This window comes from Micromys minutus, assembly GCF_963924665.1.
Source record: "Micromys minutus genome assembly, chromosome: 23".
NCBI classification, from domain to species: Eukaryota; Metazoa; Chordata; class Mammalia; order Rodentia; family Muridae; genus Micromys; species Micromys minutus.
This window is the reverse complement of record NC_137958.1, coordinates 12,611,880-12,627,801: the sequence shown is the minus strand read 5'-3', so window position 1 is coordinate 12,627,801 and position 15,922 is coordinate 12,611,880. Positions and strand designations below refer to the sequence as shown.

Below are 15,922 nucleotides of genomic sequence, written 5' to 3'. Positions count from 1 at the left end.
CCAGTCCCAGGAGATCTGATGCTCTCTTTTGGAACACTCATATGAATGGACATAATACTCCAGACAAAACATCTATATATATATATATATATATATATATATATATATATATATATAATTTTAAAAAACTATATTGGGATGTTTTTTCATTGCTAAGGAATTAATAGGCTTCTTATATCTGTGATAGATGAGGATTAATTAAAATTATCATTATGAAATAGCTTGAGAGAAACATCAAACATCAAACTTGACAGAAAACAAAAACAAACAAAAAAAAAAGAATATTTAAAACTCATAATGGCTATCTTCCAAGGACCAGCCTCAGCTTGGAGAGGGCTCCTGAAGACTCAGAGACAAATGATGGGTTAAAACCATATAGCATTATAGTCTGCTCTAGAGGGCTCCTTATACAGCACTCTGTAGATAGCTCTTGGCTTTGTAGCTTGCTTGAGACCGCTCTCTGCTTGATACAGTTCCTTGTTCAGGACAGCTCTCTGCTAGATACTGTTCTCTCATTCTAGAAAATAAAAATTCTACAAGTTTTCTGGATAGCTCATGGGTTTTTCATCCAAAGTCAGAAAAACTGCTAGAAAAATAAATTCTAAAAGAGCTGTGTTATCTCTCCAAATTTCTCCAGACAGCACAACTTCTGCTAGTGAAAATTCTAAAAGAGAACTGCTATTGCCTTCTGCTAGTTCATCTTCTGCAAACCAAAGCCCACTCTTTTCTTTACATATCAATTCAACTGATTACCCAGGTTCCTTTATGATTATCCCGTGGATTAACATTTTATGAACTTCGCCTCTTGATTCTTAGAAAAAGACAGCAAGTACAATTTTTTAAAGACATGACAAATGAATTAGAGATCTGCCTACCTTTGTAAGCACAAACAACAAACTTAGCTAGGTAGGATCCTGTCCTGATATTACCATTTTTACCATGCCTGGACCTAAATTCACTCTATCCCAGGCTGTCCTTGAAGTCAGAAATCTGCTTGCCTTTATAAGCACTAACAATAAACTTGATGAGGTAAAAACTTGCCCTGTGATGACCACTACCAAAATCTCTTTATCTCTTTCCTTAATATGTTTCTGACAAGGTGGTTCATAGTGCAGATGCCCATGTTCTTTTGGATCTGTGAAAACCTTCATATAATTAATATTGCATCCTTATATTTTACATAGTTGAGAAAGTATACATTTCTGAACTCATGTTTTCAGGGTTCTTTCCCACAGCCTTAAGGGCTGTCCTGAAGGTCATACATGTTTCTTTTTTTCTAAGGACATTAAACACACCCTTACCTCTCAGACTTGTGCTATCTCTGATTATCATGGAGTCATTAAACTTGGCTGAGAGGACACTTACTCTAAGGAGGAACATGAAGTAAAGTATACAAACATGCCTTAAGCCTCGCAATTGCCAATACTTGTAGAGGTCCATGCCATGCTGGCTGTGTTCCAAGGGTAGAAAATCATATCAACACTGTTCTTTCTACATGGCCATGCAGGACTCTGAGCTATCTACTACCAGCCTCTAGGACAGTGGTTCTTAACCTTTCTAATTCTGTGACCCTTTAATACAGTTCTCATGGTGTGGTGACCCCCCCAACCATAAAATTGTTTTTATTGATACCTCATAACTCTAATTTTGTTACTGTTATTAATTATAAATGTTTCATATTTTCAATGGTCTTAGGCAACCCTTATGAAAGGGTTATTTAACCCTCAAAGGGGATTGGGACCCATAGGTTGAAAACCACTGCTCTAGAAACACTTCACTAAAAATATGATTATTGATATGAATCTAAAGTTGGCTATTTGAATTTCTATAGTAACTACTTCAGCTCGATGTGTTCACCAGGAGTTCCCACTCAATCATATATAAGGAAAACAGTATTTGAACAAAGTATGCATTTCAGGCCTCCTCTATGATTTTGGTTGAGCAGGTATGGGGCAGAATCTGCATTTCAGTATACTGTTTAAAGGCAATGCTGATGCAGAGAGCCTAACAGCCCGGATTTAGAGAATCAGTGATTAGAAAAGAGGTATGAAGCGTGAACCAGTGATTAAAAAAGAGGTGTTAAGTGTGAACCAGTGATTAGAAAAGAGGTGTGAAGTGTGAACCAGTGATTAGAAAGGAGGTATGAAGTGTGAACCAATGATTAGAAAAGAGGTGTGAAGTATCTTTGGAGGATCAACTCTACTTTGTAGAATAATGGCTGATAATAAAATAAGCATGGGGAAGAGGATGCAAGCCAAGAGGTAGAGCTCTTTCCCATGTGGCTCAACAACTCTTCCAGACCCTCCTGTTCATATAGTCAGGATTACATATACATCTATATTAAAGGCATGCTAGCTTGTTTAGACACTTCCAAGTACCAGCTATCATTCACAGGGTTGCTGCCTGGAGGAACAAAGGCTTCCCAAGGATTGATGGGATAAATCAGTGGGTTTCCTGCCAATGCTTTTAAATGTCCTTTGTTTGATTTCTCACAATCTGATTGCGTTTGTCAATGTGATTTCTTTTAATAAACCCAGCCTGCCTATCCCTCTGGGTGGTCAGGTCTAGACCTTCTCTCAGCTACTCCCAAGTGGTGTGGTTTACTTTCTCATCATTTATTAATGCATTCTTCTGTTCTACCATGCTAAGAACTTACAGGCACCATGCTCAGCTTCAGCAGAGCAATGGAGAAATGACACAATGCTTTCCTTTCAGCAGTTTACAACACATATGGAAAATCAGAATAGTAAATAGACAGGACACCCATGCAGTGGTAGGTACTGCAGTGTTACATGCACTTAAGTTCCCTAAAGTTCATTTAAAGGTGTCAAGATCTCTTGGGGGATAGAGGTTATTGTCTTCATTTTTACTAATAAGAATAATGACCTCCAGAGAGGAAAGGACATTCAAAGTTATGCAGGTATCAAGTTGAAGTGTTATAATCTGAAACAAAGAATTGTGACCTATTCTACAGTTATTCTGTCCTTAAAGTAGCAATATACACTGACTGGTGGGACCTCTTCAAAAGTGGGAAAGGAAGAGACAGCTTCTAAGGAAGGTAGCCCCTGACCTGGCTCTACTTGAGAACTAGAAATTAAGTAAGCAAGAAGGTGAAGTCAGTGCATTTATGGAATAGAATACACAGGAATTATGCCCCATAAGCTGAACTTTTGGTTTAGTGGGTCCGTATGGCTGGGATCATGCAGGTACACATAGAAAAGGATGGCAAGTTGCAGCCTTAGAAAGTAGAAGGTTGCATATACCACTGCCCAGGTGACTGACAGGTCTGCACTAGAGAAATCTATAAACAAACCCTCAACCTCATAAAACTATTGTCCTCCATTGTTTTAATTCTTATTTAGAGATGCTAAAATTGAAACTTAGAGATATTATTGTTCAAGGTTGTAAAACTACACATGTGAAACCTGGTACCACAGAAGGGTAAGACAGGCTATCACTTCACAATGAGGGAAACCAGTTGGAGCAGTACAAAGGAAACTCAGAGTTTCTCAGAAGAGAATTGTGATTCATTTATAAAGGATAAAGTAGATTTTAAAACTGTACAGATGTAAATAACCATCTAAACTTGAAGAATAATCCCTGGCTAACTAAGGCTTTCAAAATAGCTCCTAAATGTTACATGTGTACTTCTCCTAGTCTCCTTTCTTAAAGAATGAACCTCTGGATGTCTGAAATTTTAATTCTGCTTCTATGCAACAGTTCAAATTTCCAAGAACTGAGGTTAAATTTGGTAATAAGTAGCCCAATGTTATAGAGGCTCAAAGAGGCAAAATAAAAGGTGCTGTTTACTGTGACATTTGAATCTATGGCTTCATAGCTGGGTTTCCTCCTCTGATGTCCTGAAGAAAATGACAGGCTTTGTAGAGTTAGTCAGAGTAGTCTTCCAGATACGTGGGAAGGAGGGAGTTTTACATAATCCCAGTTAAACAGGCTTTTGTTTCTCAATTTAAAAAGGAATGTGACCTCCCAGGCTAAGGATTAGAAATGAATTCTCTCTCTACCTAATGGCAAAACTATGGAATGTTTCTCTAATCTAAGAAAGCCTTTCTCCTTTTTCCTATCTCCCCAGCTTGGAAAAGTTGTACATAAGAATTTAACAGACACCATATACTGCATTATGAACAATATGGTTAAAACACATTTTAATGGAAATGCATGTAATTTTCAAAGGCATTATGAACATGGAATTTATTAAATGCTAGGCCTACTGCATGCTGAGGTCCCACAGGAGTCTCTTTTCTTACTGGAGTTCACAGATGGTCCTGTGAAAAAAATTTGCAGCACCACTGAATCTCATCACCCTGCATTTGATAAACAATAAAACAGGACTAGAATTCGAGTTGCCACAGTGGACCCCGAACTCAGCCTGCAGGGGACCAGACCCCCAGTTCTATAAAAGGAATGGGTGTTGCAAAGAATGCTAGCCATTTTTACTGGCAGCATTTTGAGTTCATTCTGAAGTTCCGTAATGAATTGCTCTTAAAGTTATTTTTTCATTTACAGGATAAAGAGATTTGGTTTCACTAACAAAATTCTATAAAAATAAGGTAATGAAATGGATTTCTTGGAAAAACACTGAGTTAATTCATAGGGACTGGTGGGCGTAAGAGTGAAGTTCTGTGCGGCGCCTTCGGCTGCTACATATCCTTGGATAGCTAATCAAAACCTGTTTTGTGTTTACACTTTCATTTCTGCCTCTCTCCTCCCCCTTCTGTCCTTTGCTATCAAAACTATGGAACAATCAGTAAACATGGAGGCTACCCAACAAAACCATGCCGGCATAAGCCGAGATTAGGAGAGATGAGGAAGATACTCTAATCAACTCTGAGGCACCTTCTAAACTAAAGATTTTCTCTCTCTCCACCCCCATTTCTTTTTTAAATAAAGCAAAACCAAAAGTAATCTTTAGGTGTTTATGTTTTCATCTTGAAACAAATAATTTTATATAATGTACATCTGTGTAGAGGGCACACTTCTGAAAGTATAATTATGTCATTTATTCTAATTTTAAAATTGTTAGGCAAGATGACACACTCAGCTACTTGATCAGCACGCAGGAGAGTCAGGACTGCGATCTGGATTAGGAGACAGAGGCCCACGCACTGCAGTGATGGGAAGTGCCTTGGGGACACAGGAAATGGGGAAGTACTAATGAGAGAACTGAGCTCTTTTGCACAATTGCAGAATTATGAATGGTTGGTGCTGACATCATCCTGACAGCAACAAATAAATAATTGCAATAGCATTTGCTTGGGCCACCAAATGACGTGACTCATTTCTCTATCAGGTCAGAGGGAAACTGCCCACCCTTTGGTCAGCCACTCCATGGGAATGAGTTAGTCACCTGGAAACTCACTGACAATCACCTATCATTAGAGTCTCATTTGAGATACATGGCCTTTGTCCCCAAGGGCATTGTGTTATCTGTCTATGATTTATTAATCTGAAGTGGTCAATTCTCCACTCAGCCCCACAAAGAAGCAGTCTTCCATTTAGTGAAGAAGACCTCACTATTCACCAGCATTTTTGTACAGAGATATTAAAACGATTTTAATAGTTTTTTTTTTCTTAAAACGTTCTTTAAAACTAGCAAAAGAAAAGGAAATTATTATAATCCTTCAGTGCAAATTCAATGTGTCTCTGCCCCAGTACAGTCCACACTGTGTTCTGACAGGGACTGACTGTGATTTCACAGAGGAAATGAGTTCCACAGGCCCTTTGTTGCTGATCAATCTCTGAGCTAGTCAAAGATCACAATGTTCCCTGGGTCTTCCCGTCCAGCTACTGAAACCGCTGGCCTTATCTTATTTTGTTTTTTGATTTGTTTTCTTTTATTATGATATATAGTCTTGCTACACATCTCTCATGGACCGAATACTCACTGTGCAGCTCAGGCTGGCCTTGAACTCATGGCAATCCTCTTGCCTCTGCCTCCCATGTGCTAGAATTATGGGAGTGCACGTGTACCACACACATCTTTATTTTTTAACCAACGTTTTATGCTCAAGAGAGTATGGCCAAATATTTGGGAATTATTTATGTAACTAGTTTTAGGAAATTAAAAACTCAAGCTTTAAAAGGTAAATTTTAAAAAGCACTCAGTTCTCTTTGTAAAATGTAGAATGGTTTTAGCAAAACAGTGAGGAACATTTACTCTATAAGAATAATCTCACCTTCAATTATCACGTGCCTATTTTTCTAAGGAGGTAACATGCCTTAAAGGTGAAAATGACAAACTCCATTTATAGCTCATTCTTTCTCATTACTTCTCACCGTGGAAGGCAAAAGAAGTCTTCTGATTTCACTGGGGAGTTGAAAAAATCCGCTCTCTTCTTCATTAACAGGTATAGTGACAAAAAGGTTAAAAATAACCCCTCTAAAAATCCTACTACTGCAGCCGTGTTCTCATCTCCTACTATGGCAAAGTCTACAGCAAACTGCTTGAAGAAATATTTTCTCACTTGCTTCAGATGCACTTGACATTTAATTCCACCAAGTGAGCCCTTGTTTCTGTCATCTCAAACACAGATTCAAAAAGGAAGTAATAAGTCCCCAGATTTACACCTTATTGTATTAGTGGGATACCTCCTGGTTAACCTTTCTATTGTAGAGAAAGACTGTCCCTAGAGCAATTACATCATGGTAAAAAAAAAAATAATCAGAGGAAGGAATTACATTCGAAAGAAGAGCCAGAGGTTTTGTAATAAAAAGAAAAGGTTATTAATGAAAGAAACCGGAGATGAAATGACAATAGGAAGAAGTCAGGAGGAAGGAAATAACAGGAAAACGTGCAAAAGACTCAGATCAGATCAGAATTACTATTCTAAAGTGGCCAAGATAAAAATTATAATTCACCAACACTAAAATACAGCAGGGGTCCTGGTAAAGGTGTGCCAACACAGAATATATTTTCATTCCTTTTCTCCTCTGTTCACCATCCTTTGAGTATGGTCTAGTCTCTAAAAGTTGTGTATGGTCTTTCTTCTTCCCTACTAAGACCACTGTCCCCTGATCTCACTGCCCCTGGGACTGCTGGACACTGAGCAAGTTCTGTTAGGCAAACCTGAGTAAGGTAATTTTGCCTTATTTTTTTTTCCTAATTATCTTGAAATTCCACATGTACTGTACTTCTCACACCTGTGAATGTGTGAATGGCAGAGATCTCTTGTTTTGCCTTTAGGGAGTGATAGTGCCTCCTACACATTGGTTGGTGAACCACAATGTAGTAAAATCGTATGCCTGGCCTTGCCACGTGTTGCTAAGTGCCCAGTGATGTAGCTTCCACTTTGGTGACTCATCTCACCCCAACACCTTGGTGGTTTTATATTCTGTCTTCAGACAGCAATATTTCTCAGTGGAAAAGTACCGTAAAATACCCAAATCAGCAGTTTGTTCTGTCGGATATTAATTGCTTCAACAAATTAAGTAGATGTAGTAAAGTCTGTGATCTTTTTGCTGTGAACACTGAGATTGGGTGGATCGTACCTAGCTCACAGAGGACTTCCCACAGGACAGGGTCTGAGACAGCCTCTGTCTTTCTTGATGCTCCTCATCCCTGCGGGCATCACAATGTGCTCAGCAGTTCGGAGGAGCAGTTCCTGGTCCCTCTCAGCTGCAGGACACATCTCCCTGTTACTATGTGTACTGCTGTGGTATTGCTGTGCTGCAGGGGAAACGTCTGCTGTGCCCTCGTTGTCATCCATCACTGTGCTCTGTTGCAGCCCTGGACTTCCCACGAGAGGATCCCGGATATTACAGCCCTGGTGCCTTCTGCATTCCTCAGAAATCAAGCTTTCAAGGGATAATGTTGGCAAAACAAAGATTCCTCCTTGTCTTTACAACTGCCTGAGGAAAAAGGCACTTCTTACTCAACTCCATCATTTTTAAGCATCCATTTATTTTTGTTTCTCCCTTTCTCCCTCCCTCTTTCTTTCTCACTGTAAGCTAGAAATATACAGTGCTCCCCTTTTTGCTTTCTTCTGTTGTATCCATGATTATTGTGTGCAGGTGTGCATGCCACAGTGCACACATGGAGGTCAGAAGACAAGTCTGCACAGTTATCTTTTCTGACATCTCTACATGGGTTCCAGGATAAAATGCAGGTCACCATGGTTGTGTGGCAATCAGTGCTACCTGCTGAGCTGACCTGCCAACCCTTTCTAATTTTTTTTAAGTAGGAACATATTTATACAACCGAAATGCATATAGCACTATTTTAACAAATATCTATCCTACATATACTTTCTCAAGAGCATCATTACTTCCTAACAACGCTGTCACATTAGTTCGCTTCATAAAAGAACTCCCCAAGTATCAATGTGAAGTACTCGTGGTTGCTGGAGATATGGGGATTCATATCTAAAGCCATGAGTGTACTAAATAAATGCGTTCCCTCTGAGATAATCTACAGCTCTTCAGATTTGCCATTTCTAATCTTCCTTTTCATTTAAATTTAGTCATATAAAATTTCCATCCTTTTGTGGGGGCAGGGTTCAGAGGGTTGTTTCTGCATGGTGAAGGGGCTCTGTGGATCCTTCTATCAGCAGCTATGCAGATGTCCTGAGCGCTCTCTCTCTCTCTCTCTCTCTCTCTCTCTCTCTCTCTCTCTCTCACCTGAGCACTCCGTCTCTCTCTCTCTCATACATATACATTCACACACACACACACACACACACACACACACACACACACACACACACACCTGAGCACTCTCTCTCTTTCTCTCTCTCACACACACTCCACTGAGCACTCCCTATCTCTCTTTCACACACACATAGACACACACACACACACACACACACACACACACACCTGAGCTCTCTCTCTCTCTCACTCACACACACACACACACACACCCCACACACACACCCCCACACACACACACCAGGATTCAATGACACTTGCATTGAATTGTAGCCGAGGATATTGCTACCATTCAGAGGCAGGCCTGCATGTGGTCCACCATCCAGGCAAAGAGAGACTCAATCTTTCTCAAGTCCGTCTGACACCACTCAATCTGCCTGCTTGCTCTCTTCACTCCTAACTTAACTCTCAAAACAACCAGAAGTGAGTAGGAGAGAGGAGCTATAAAGAGCTATGAGAGCGTCCAGGGACAAAGGACAGTGCATCCCCGGGCAGGAGAACAGCTGCCCTGAGTGGAGGAGGTGACTTGGACATACATCCCTTCCCTCCTTGTCCCTGGTGAGGAGAGTTTCTAAGCCCTTATGCTGGTATAGAAGCAGTAACTGCCCAGGAGTCACCAAAGACGAGAGTGGACCCTGGGGACTTGGTGGGCACAGACATAAACATGTCTGGGCACCAGGGGCACCCGTATTTATCACCTGCCATTGTACCGATAGGACTTCTGAAGCTTAGCTAAATCTAGACAAATGGGAAAGGGCAACCCAGAACTGCATGAAATTAAGGCTTAATAATGGGTGAAGAGAAAAATAGATAAATAGGATAACAGCAGAATAAAGAAAGTTTTACCGTCTGATATCTAAGTTGGCAACTGAAAATCATAATGCACTGTGTTTGCATAAATAATTTCTAGGACAGAGAAACTACAACCATATAGTTAGTAGTTATCCATACAGAGGGAAAGGACTTCCTGTTGTTTATATTCCTTTATTCATTGACCTTATCACAAAATGAAAGGATCGCTTTTTAAATCAGTTCAAATCTTTGTCATTTAGTACACAGTCCACTTACTAATAAGTTCACACACAGCACGTTTCTTAATTATACACCATGGCCATCAAAAACCTGGGAGAGGGCTGGAGAGACTGCTCAGGGGTTAGGAGCACCGACTGCTCTTCCAGAGGTCCTGAGTTCAATTCCCAGAAACCACATGGTGGCTCACAACCATCTGTAATGGGATCTGATGCCCTCTTTGATGTATCTGAAGACAGCGACAGAGTACTCATATAAATAAAATAAATGGATCTTAAAAAAAAAATAAAAACAAAAGACCTGGAAGAGCCACAGCCCTGTCCCTTTAATAACAGGAATGCCATTTTTTTTTTGTTTTAGTCCATGTGTAGTTACGGTAATAAGACAACAAAGGAGACAGTAAATAACCGCATGTGTGAAAATGGATGTTCGGGAAATGAGTAGAAGATAAGAGGGCGACCGAGCTTTAAACCAGACTGAAAATTAATTTGTCCTCACTGCGCTTTTGTCATTTCTCCACTACTGACTGTCCACACAAATGACTGAGCTACAACTGTAGCTCACTTCTGAGGTTTTTGGTTGTCCACAGGAATTATAAACTGAACAACGCTCACGAAGCCTCTAGAACCACACGGGAGGACACACGTAAGCATCACATCTTCGTTTTCACGCAGGTTATCCGGGGAAGTATTTAGCTGTGGCAATGTTGGTGAAGTGCCACAGCCTGTGCTTGGCTCCTCTCTGGTGTCCTGTGGCATGGGCACAGGGACAGAGGTGGCAAGGAAAAGGGTCCTTCCATGCTGTCACCAGGCTTCCAGTATGCTTTTATTTCTGTGGCATGAAGAGACTAAGAGACAATATTACAAAGGGCAAGTGTCTCATTGGAGACACATATGGACCAAGAAAACAGATTTCAGGAGACTGAAGACTTTCCAGAAGGCTTCAAAGCAAGGTGAGGCTTTGCCAGTACCCATTAGATTGTGGGTACTGGAGAGATGGCTCGGTGGGTAAAACATCTGTCAAGTAAGCATGGAGACCTGAGTTCAAATCCCCAGTGATGTATGGCTGCAATCCTAATGCTTCCACACCAAGATATGAGGAGCCAGGAGAACCTGCTGAAGCTCCCAGGCTGGATACTCTGGCACACTCTTCAGAGAACAACAAAGAGACTCTGTCTCAAACAAGGTGGGAAGCTAGGACCAACGTCCAAGGTTGTCCAGACCTCTACACACGTACACTCTCATTACACGTATACACATGTGCACAAACACATGCATATACCCATATACACACACTACTAACCCAGAAAATCTGAGTTTACTGGTTCTGCGTTTATGGAGCTTATGTTTAAGGGATCCAGGCTCCCAGGCCTGACGCTCTGTCCCTCCTGTGGTTCTGTCTTTACTCTGTTCCCATCCATTCACAGAGAAGGCAATGCAGGTATATTTAACTTGATGTTTGGTTCTCACACAAATGTGATGAACAAGACTGAAGGACTCCAGTGCATGGATTAAGATCATTTTTAAGGCTCTTGTGTGTGTTGAGAAGAAACACAGTCCACTGTACAGAAACTATCACAGAAAGGAGGAAAGGGATGCAGGAGGGGAAGAATATGGCAGGTAGCTTAGAGAAGGATATAGCAAGGGAAAAAGGAGTGGAGATGGGGGAGAGGCGAGAAGGAAGAAAGGAGGGAAGGAGGGAATGATGGAGGGAAGGAGAAAAAAAGGGAGGAAGGAAGAGAGCTGAACGGGGGGAGGAATGAACTCTGAGGAACACCTGTCCTTTGTAGCCCAGTTTAAAAAAAATGGGGAGGGGGGAGTGCCCAGTAAGCAAGCTGAATACTCAGAAGATAAACCAGACTGGACCATTTCTAGCTTGACAAAATTGTCTTCTCAAATAGGATTGTCATTGTTCGAGGGTTTTGTTTTGCGTTGCTTTGCTTTGCTTTGTTTTGTTTTGAAGAAAGTAAAGGAAGTACAGAAAGAAGGAGGGAGGGAAGAAATGAATGAATGAGTGAGGTGAGAAGGGCGGTGGCCACCAAGAAGAAGCGAGCTCATTTGGAAGCACAGATGGTAGAAGTCCACGCTTCTGAAAGGCTAAAAAGGAAGAGGTGTCAAAAAGGGTGGAAAAAATCATAGCTTAAATAAAAGAGACATAAAATCCATAATCTCAGCCAAGAAAGATCATACCCAATCAATCATGAAAATGGTTGAAGTAAAATCAATCACATTTCATTGATTTAAAAAAAAACCCAACAGATTTTTGAATCACATAAAAGTCACATTTTATATTTGTCAAGAAAACTGAAAAAACAAAGTTAACTTGGCAGAAATAAGCTTTCCTTGAAATAAACAAACATCTGCTAACACACACACACATATATATATATGTATATTAATGGAATACAAAAACATAACAAAAGAAAAACAAGAGCTTTTCTTGGTCAAACATGGCACTTAACATGCTTTAATTTTGACTTTCTTAATAAAATTCTTAATTAAAATTTTATTTATTTCAAGACAATTTTTCTTCAAAGAATAAAAATCTTATTGATTTAGTGTGTTTTTAAATAATATATGTAAGTTAGGAGGCACTATGAGTCTTTCTGGGTTAGTAGTATTTTATTCTGTTTTATACTATTTGGGCTCATATCTCTTTCTAGAAAGGACATAAAAGTTCTGAAGCTCCAGCAACCAATGTGTCATCTTCAATTTTCAATCCGAGGGCCTCTTTCTCTAGGAAAACTCTGCTGGGGGCATCATTCCCATTCTGGGTGCCACTTTATTACATGTATTACATTTCTGTCCATGATTTAAAACTTCTGAATGACATGTCTCTAAACCATTACTGAACTATTAACTACCTGAGAGAAATGCAACTTTAAGGAATTCCACTTAAATAATTACTGCTATCTGTGCGAACATAGCGTGCTGCCTGACTGTGTCACTGGGATGCAAAATATTTGTTAAAACAGAAAAAAATAAACAGAAGGCAGTGTTCTCATATGCTTAGCATTCAAGGTAATGTCATTCACACTCCAATCTTGAGTATTAATTGGGCTTTTCATTTCAGGTTCAAAGTTTATCATTTTTAAACTCTTCTTTATCCATACAATCATTTACTGGATTCCATAAAGCCGAAAATTCATATACTCTTCCAAATAGCTGCCGACTGACACACACATTCTATGATCAGCAAAGAAATGTAACACACTGCCAACAAATTTAGTTATCAAATTATATACAAAAGCTTCTAATCTGATTTTATTTCTTTGTCCCTCAAATCCCATGGAATCTGTACTTTAAAGTCTTCTAAAGAAAGCCTGAAGTGTGAATACATGAGGTCTTAGGAACTATGAGAGATTATTCCAAGTTACAGTGAAGCAATCTTTCACATTCCCCTTCCCACTCCCCACTAACTATTGGATACATTGTAGCGTGATGATTTTAGCTATGGCTAATCTTGTTAGCTTGACACAGATGGAAAGAAAGCACCTTAGTTGAAAAACTGCCTCTATTAGATTGACCTTCTGAGCATTTTAGATTACTAATTGATGTACAAGAACACAGCCCACTGTTGGCAGTACCATCCCTAGGCAGCTCACTGTCAGCAGTACAACCCTATGCAGGTGGCCTTGCTATATATGGCAGCTAAATATGAACCTGGAAGCAAAGCCTGGAAGCAGTGCTCCTCCACGATCTCTGTTTCAGGTCTCACCTCCAGATTCCCAGTTCCCTCTGTAATGAACCTGGAAGTGTAAGCTTAAATAAATCCTTTCTTCCTTCAGCTGCAACAACAGCAAAGTAAATTAGAATAACATAGGAAGATCTTGTAAAACCAAGATATGTCCAAACACATTCAAGAATTTGAAGAACTCCTATATTTGATTTTAAAAAAGAAACAAAACAGGAAGTGTTTCTGGTACACAAGGGAGTCCACAGGCAGTTAGCCATGCTCACCATTGCCTTTACCCAAGAGAAGTTGAGTATATAAGCGTAGCCCATAGTTAACCATTCCCACCACTACATTAGTACTTAAGAGCCATCGAATATTCAGGAATTGACCCTCTAGGGAGAAAAACTTTTCATTAAACAAAGTCAGCATCTTTTCACAACACAAAATGGAAGTTCTTGCCACTTACCATATATTGGGATTCAATTCCAGTTGGTGGGAGTCAAAGTCATCTCGTAGAATCACGCTGTCACTGTGTATTTCAGCTGAGAGAGAAAGTATTTAGAGAAGAATTATACTACGGAGGGGCGATTTAGCAGAGTGTCAACATGCTGCGGCTATGAAGAATAGCCGTATTTTAAATGAGAACTGACTTTTAAATAAGTGGTTGACTGTAATTACTCTGACTGTTAATGCTGAGGGGAAAGCCTTTGCTATTTAGACATCTTGAAGTTTGAAACCCAGAGCACCCGAAAGAGAAACCGTTGAATGGTCACAAGCAGGACGGGCAAAGAAGAGAGGTCACACAGAGCCTATTACTCATCCTTGACCCATATTTATCCATGTCTACGGAGACACAGCTCGGACAGACCTGCCTCTGCTCACTAAGGCATGGAACCATGAAGTTTTCTGGCTCTTACTGCAGCAGCCAAAAGAGCGACCATGAACTCTTCTGACCCATTTTCTCTTGTCCTTCCTGTCGGCCCTGTTGCCCTGGCCTATTTTAGAACTCCCCACATTTGCTCACTATTCATCCAGTGTGCGCTCGTGGCTAACTTTGTTTCCCATCAGAATTGCATGAGAAACATCTCTATATGTATAACTAAAGCATCAACTTAAACCTGACGGTATCAGGCGAGCTAGGATGGCAGCCATGGTGATAAATACAGTACCACTCCCCTGTAGCTGTGTTCAACACTTGTTCTTAAGCATTAGTCTCTGGGGCATGCCAATGAACACCTTCACACGCCGTCGACTGCCTAGCAACTCTGAAAGCTGGCTTGGCAGAAGAGACGAAAATGATTTCGTGGACGGCTTCAGTGCAAGTGTGCTCGCTGCGTGAAAGGAGAAATTCATTACTGTTTTAACAACATTCTCATTGGACTTTTGTGACACTTGCTCAGGACGTCTTGGGTAACATGAATCCTCTGGCTCTTTTCTTTACAATTTTGTTCGATCTGGTCAGTTTTCAAATCAATTGAAATCATGTCACTTGACTAACGGAGACCCTTCATTTTTGTAGGTTTCAGAGTTGGTATTTTCTGCTTGTAGGGGCTCAGTCACACAACTCTCTGAACTCGCTGGGTAATTAAAATCTCTTCCAAATATCAGGGAAGATGATTTCAAATTCTCTTTGGTGACATCCCACCTATGGCACCCCGCAACCCCCGAATACCAGGTATGCCAGCAGGCAAGCTTATAACGAACCCCTGAAAGCAGCGAATCAGCATGTACTTAGGAGTACTGGCTGTTCCTCCCCCAAGCCTGAGGCATGAGAACCGGGAGAGAGTGTCCGTACACTGGAGAGAACCCAGTGATAGACTCCGAGCATGGGTGTGATTTAATGATTCCTCCAAGCACTCGGATACAGTGTCTGATGAGCCTACAGGGTACAGCTCTCTCAGGTCACAGCTTGGCCAAGACTCTGCTGCACCACTGCGGGTCACCAGCCTGTCGTGTCTGCCAGAAGGCATGCTTCTAAGCAGTTAATGTTCATCTGCCAAGAGGAGCCCCAAGCCGTAGCATTACATAAAAGCAAAGCTTCTCAAGGCAGATCTTTCCAAAGAGAAAAATAAATTAATTGGGTTTGTAGGTTGAAAGGAAAAGCCCAAGAGACATAATGGACCTATCTGAGGCCCCACAGTAAGAGATGCCCGGAAGGACTGGGGCAGGTTAAGATGATCCCTTTCTCTTTTATTAAATTGCAGAAGGTAGGAAATTGGTTTTTAAAATAAGTCTTTGCTGACACAACATGGTAAATTTAACTCTTAGTGCTTCCTTGTTCTGTAGAGACAACCCCCCTTCAGTGGATAAGCCCATTTTGTATTTATCACCAGACAACGCCATGCCTTTTACTATATAGTTTGAAATTTCACTTAATCTGCACGCCAGCCCAGGGAGGTAGGTACTGTTACCAGTTCTATTTTACATGTGGGCACAGACAGGCCACTCGATCAATGTCATCAGGAACAGCAAGTGTGATGATCAGATAAATACAGGCAGCTCGGTTCCGGCATCCTTGCTCTAAACCATCCCATAACCTCTGACCAGGTAGTAT

General features: G+C 40.7%; 1 protein-coding gene across 1 annotated transcript in view; it reads right to left on the bottom strand.

Moving 5' to 3' along the window:
* Positions 1 to 15,922, bottom strand: part of RELN (reelin) — a gene marked incomplete at its 5' end in the record, with an annotated part of 413,261 nt that overhangs the window by 219,601 nt on the left and 177,738 nt on the right. Inside the window, one exon of the mRNA XM_080936108.1 lies at positions 13,835 to 13,910. Coding sequence (XP_080792234.1) covers positions 13,835 to 13,910 — 76 coding nt within the window. The remainder of the gene's footprint in view (positions 1 to 13,834; positions 13,911 to 15,922) is intronic.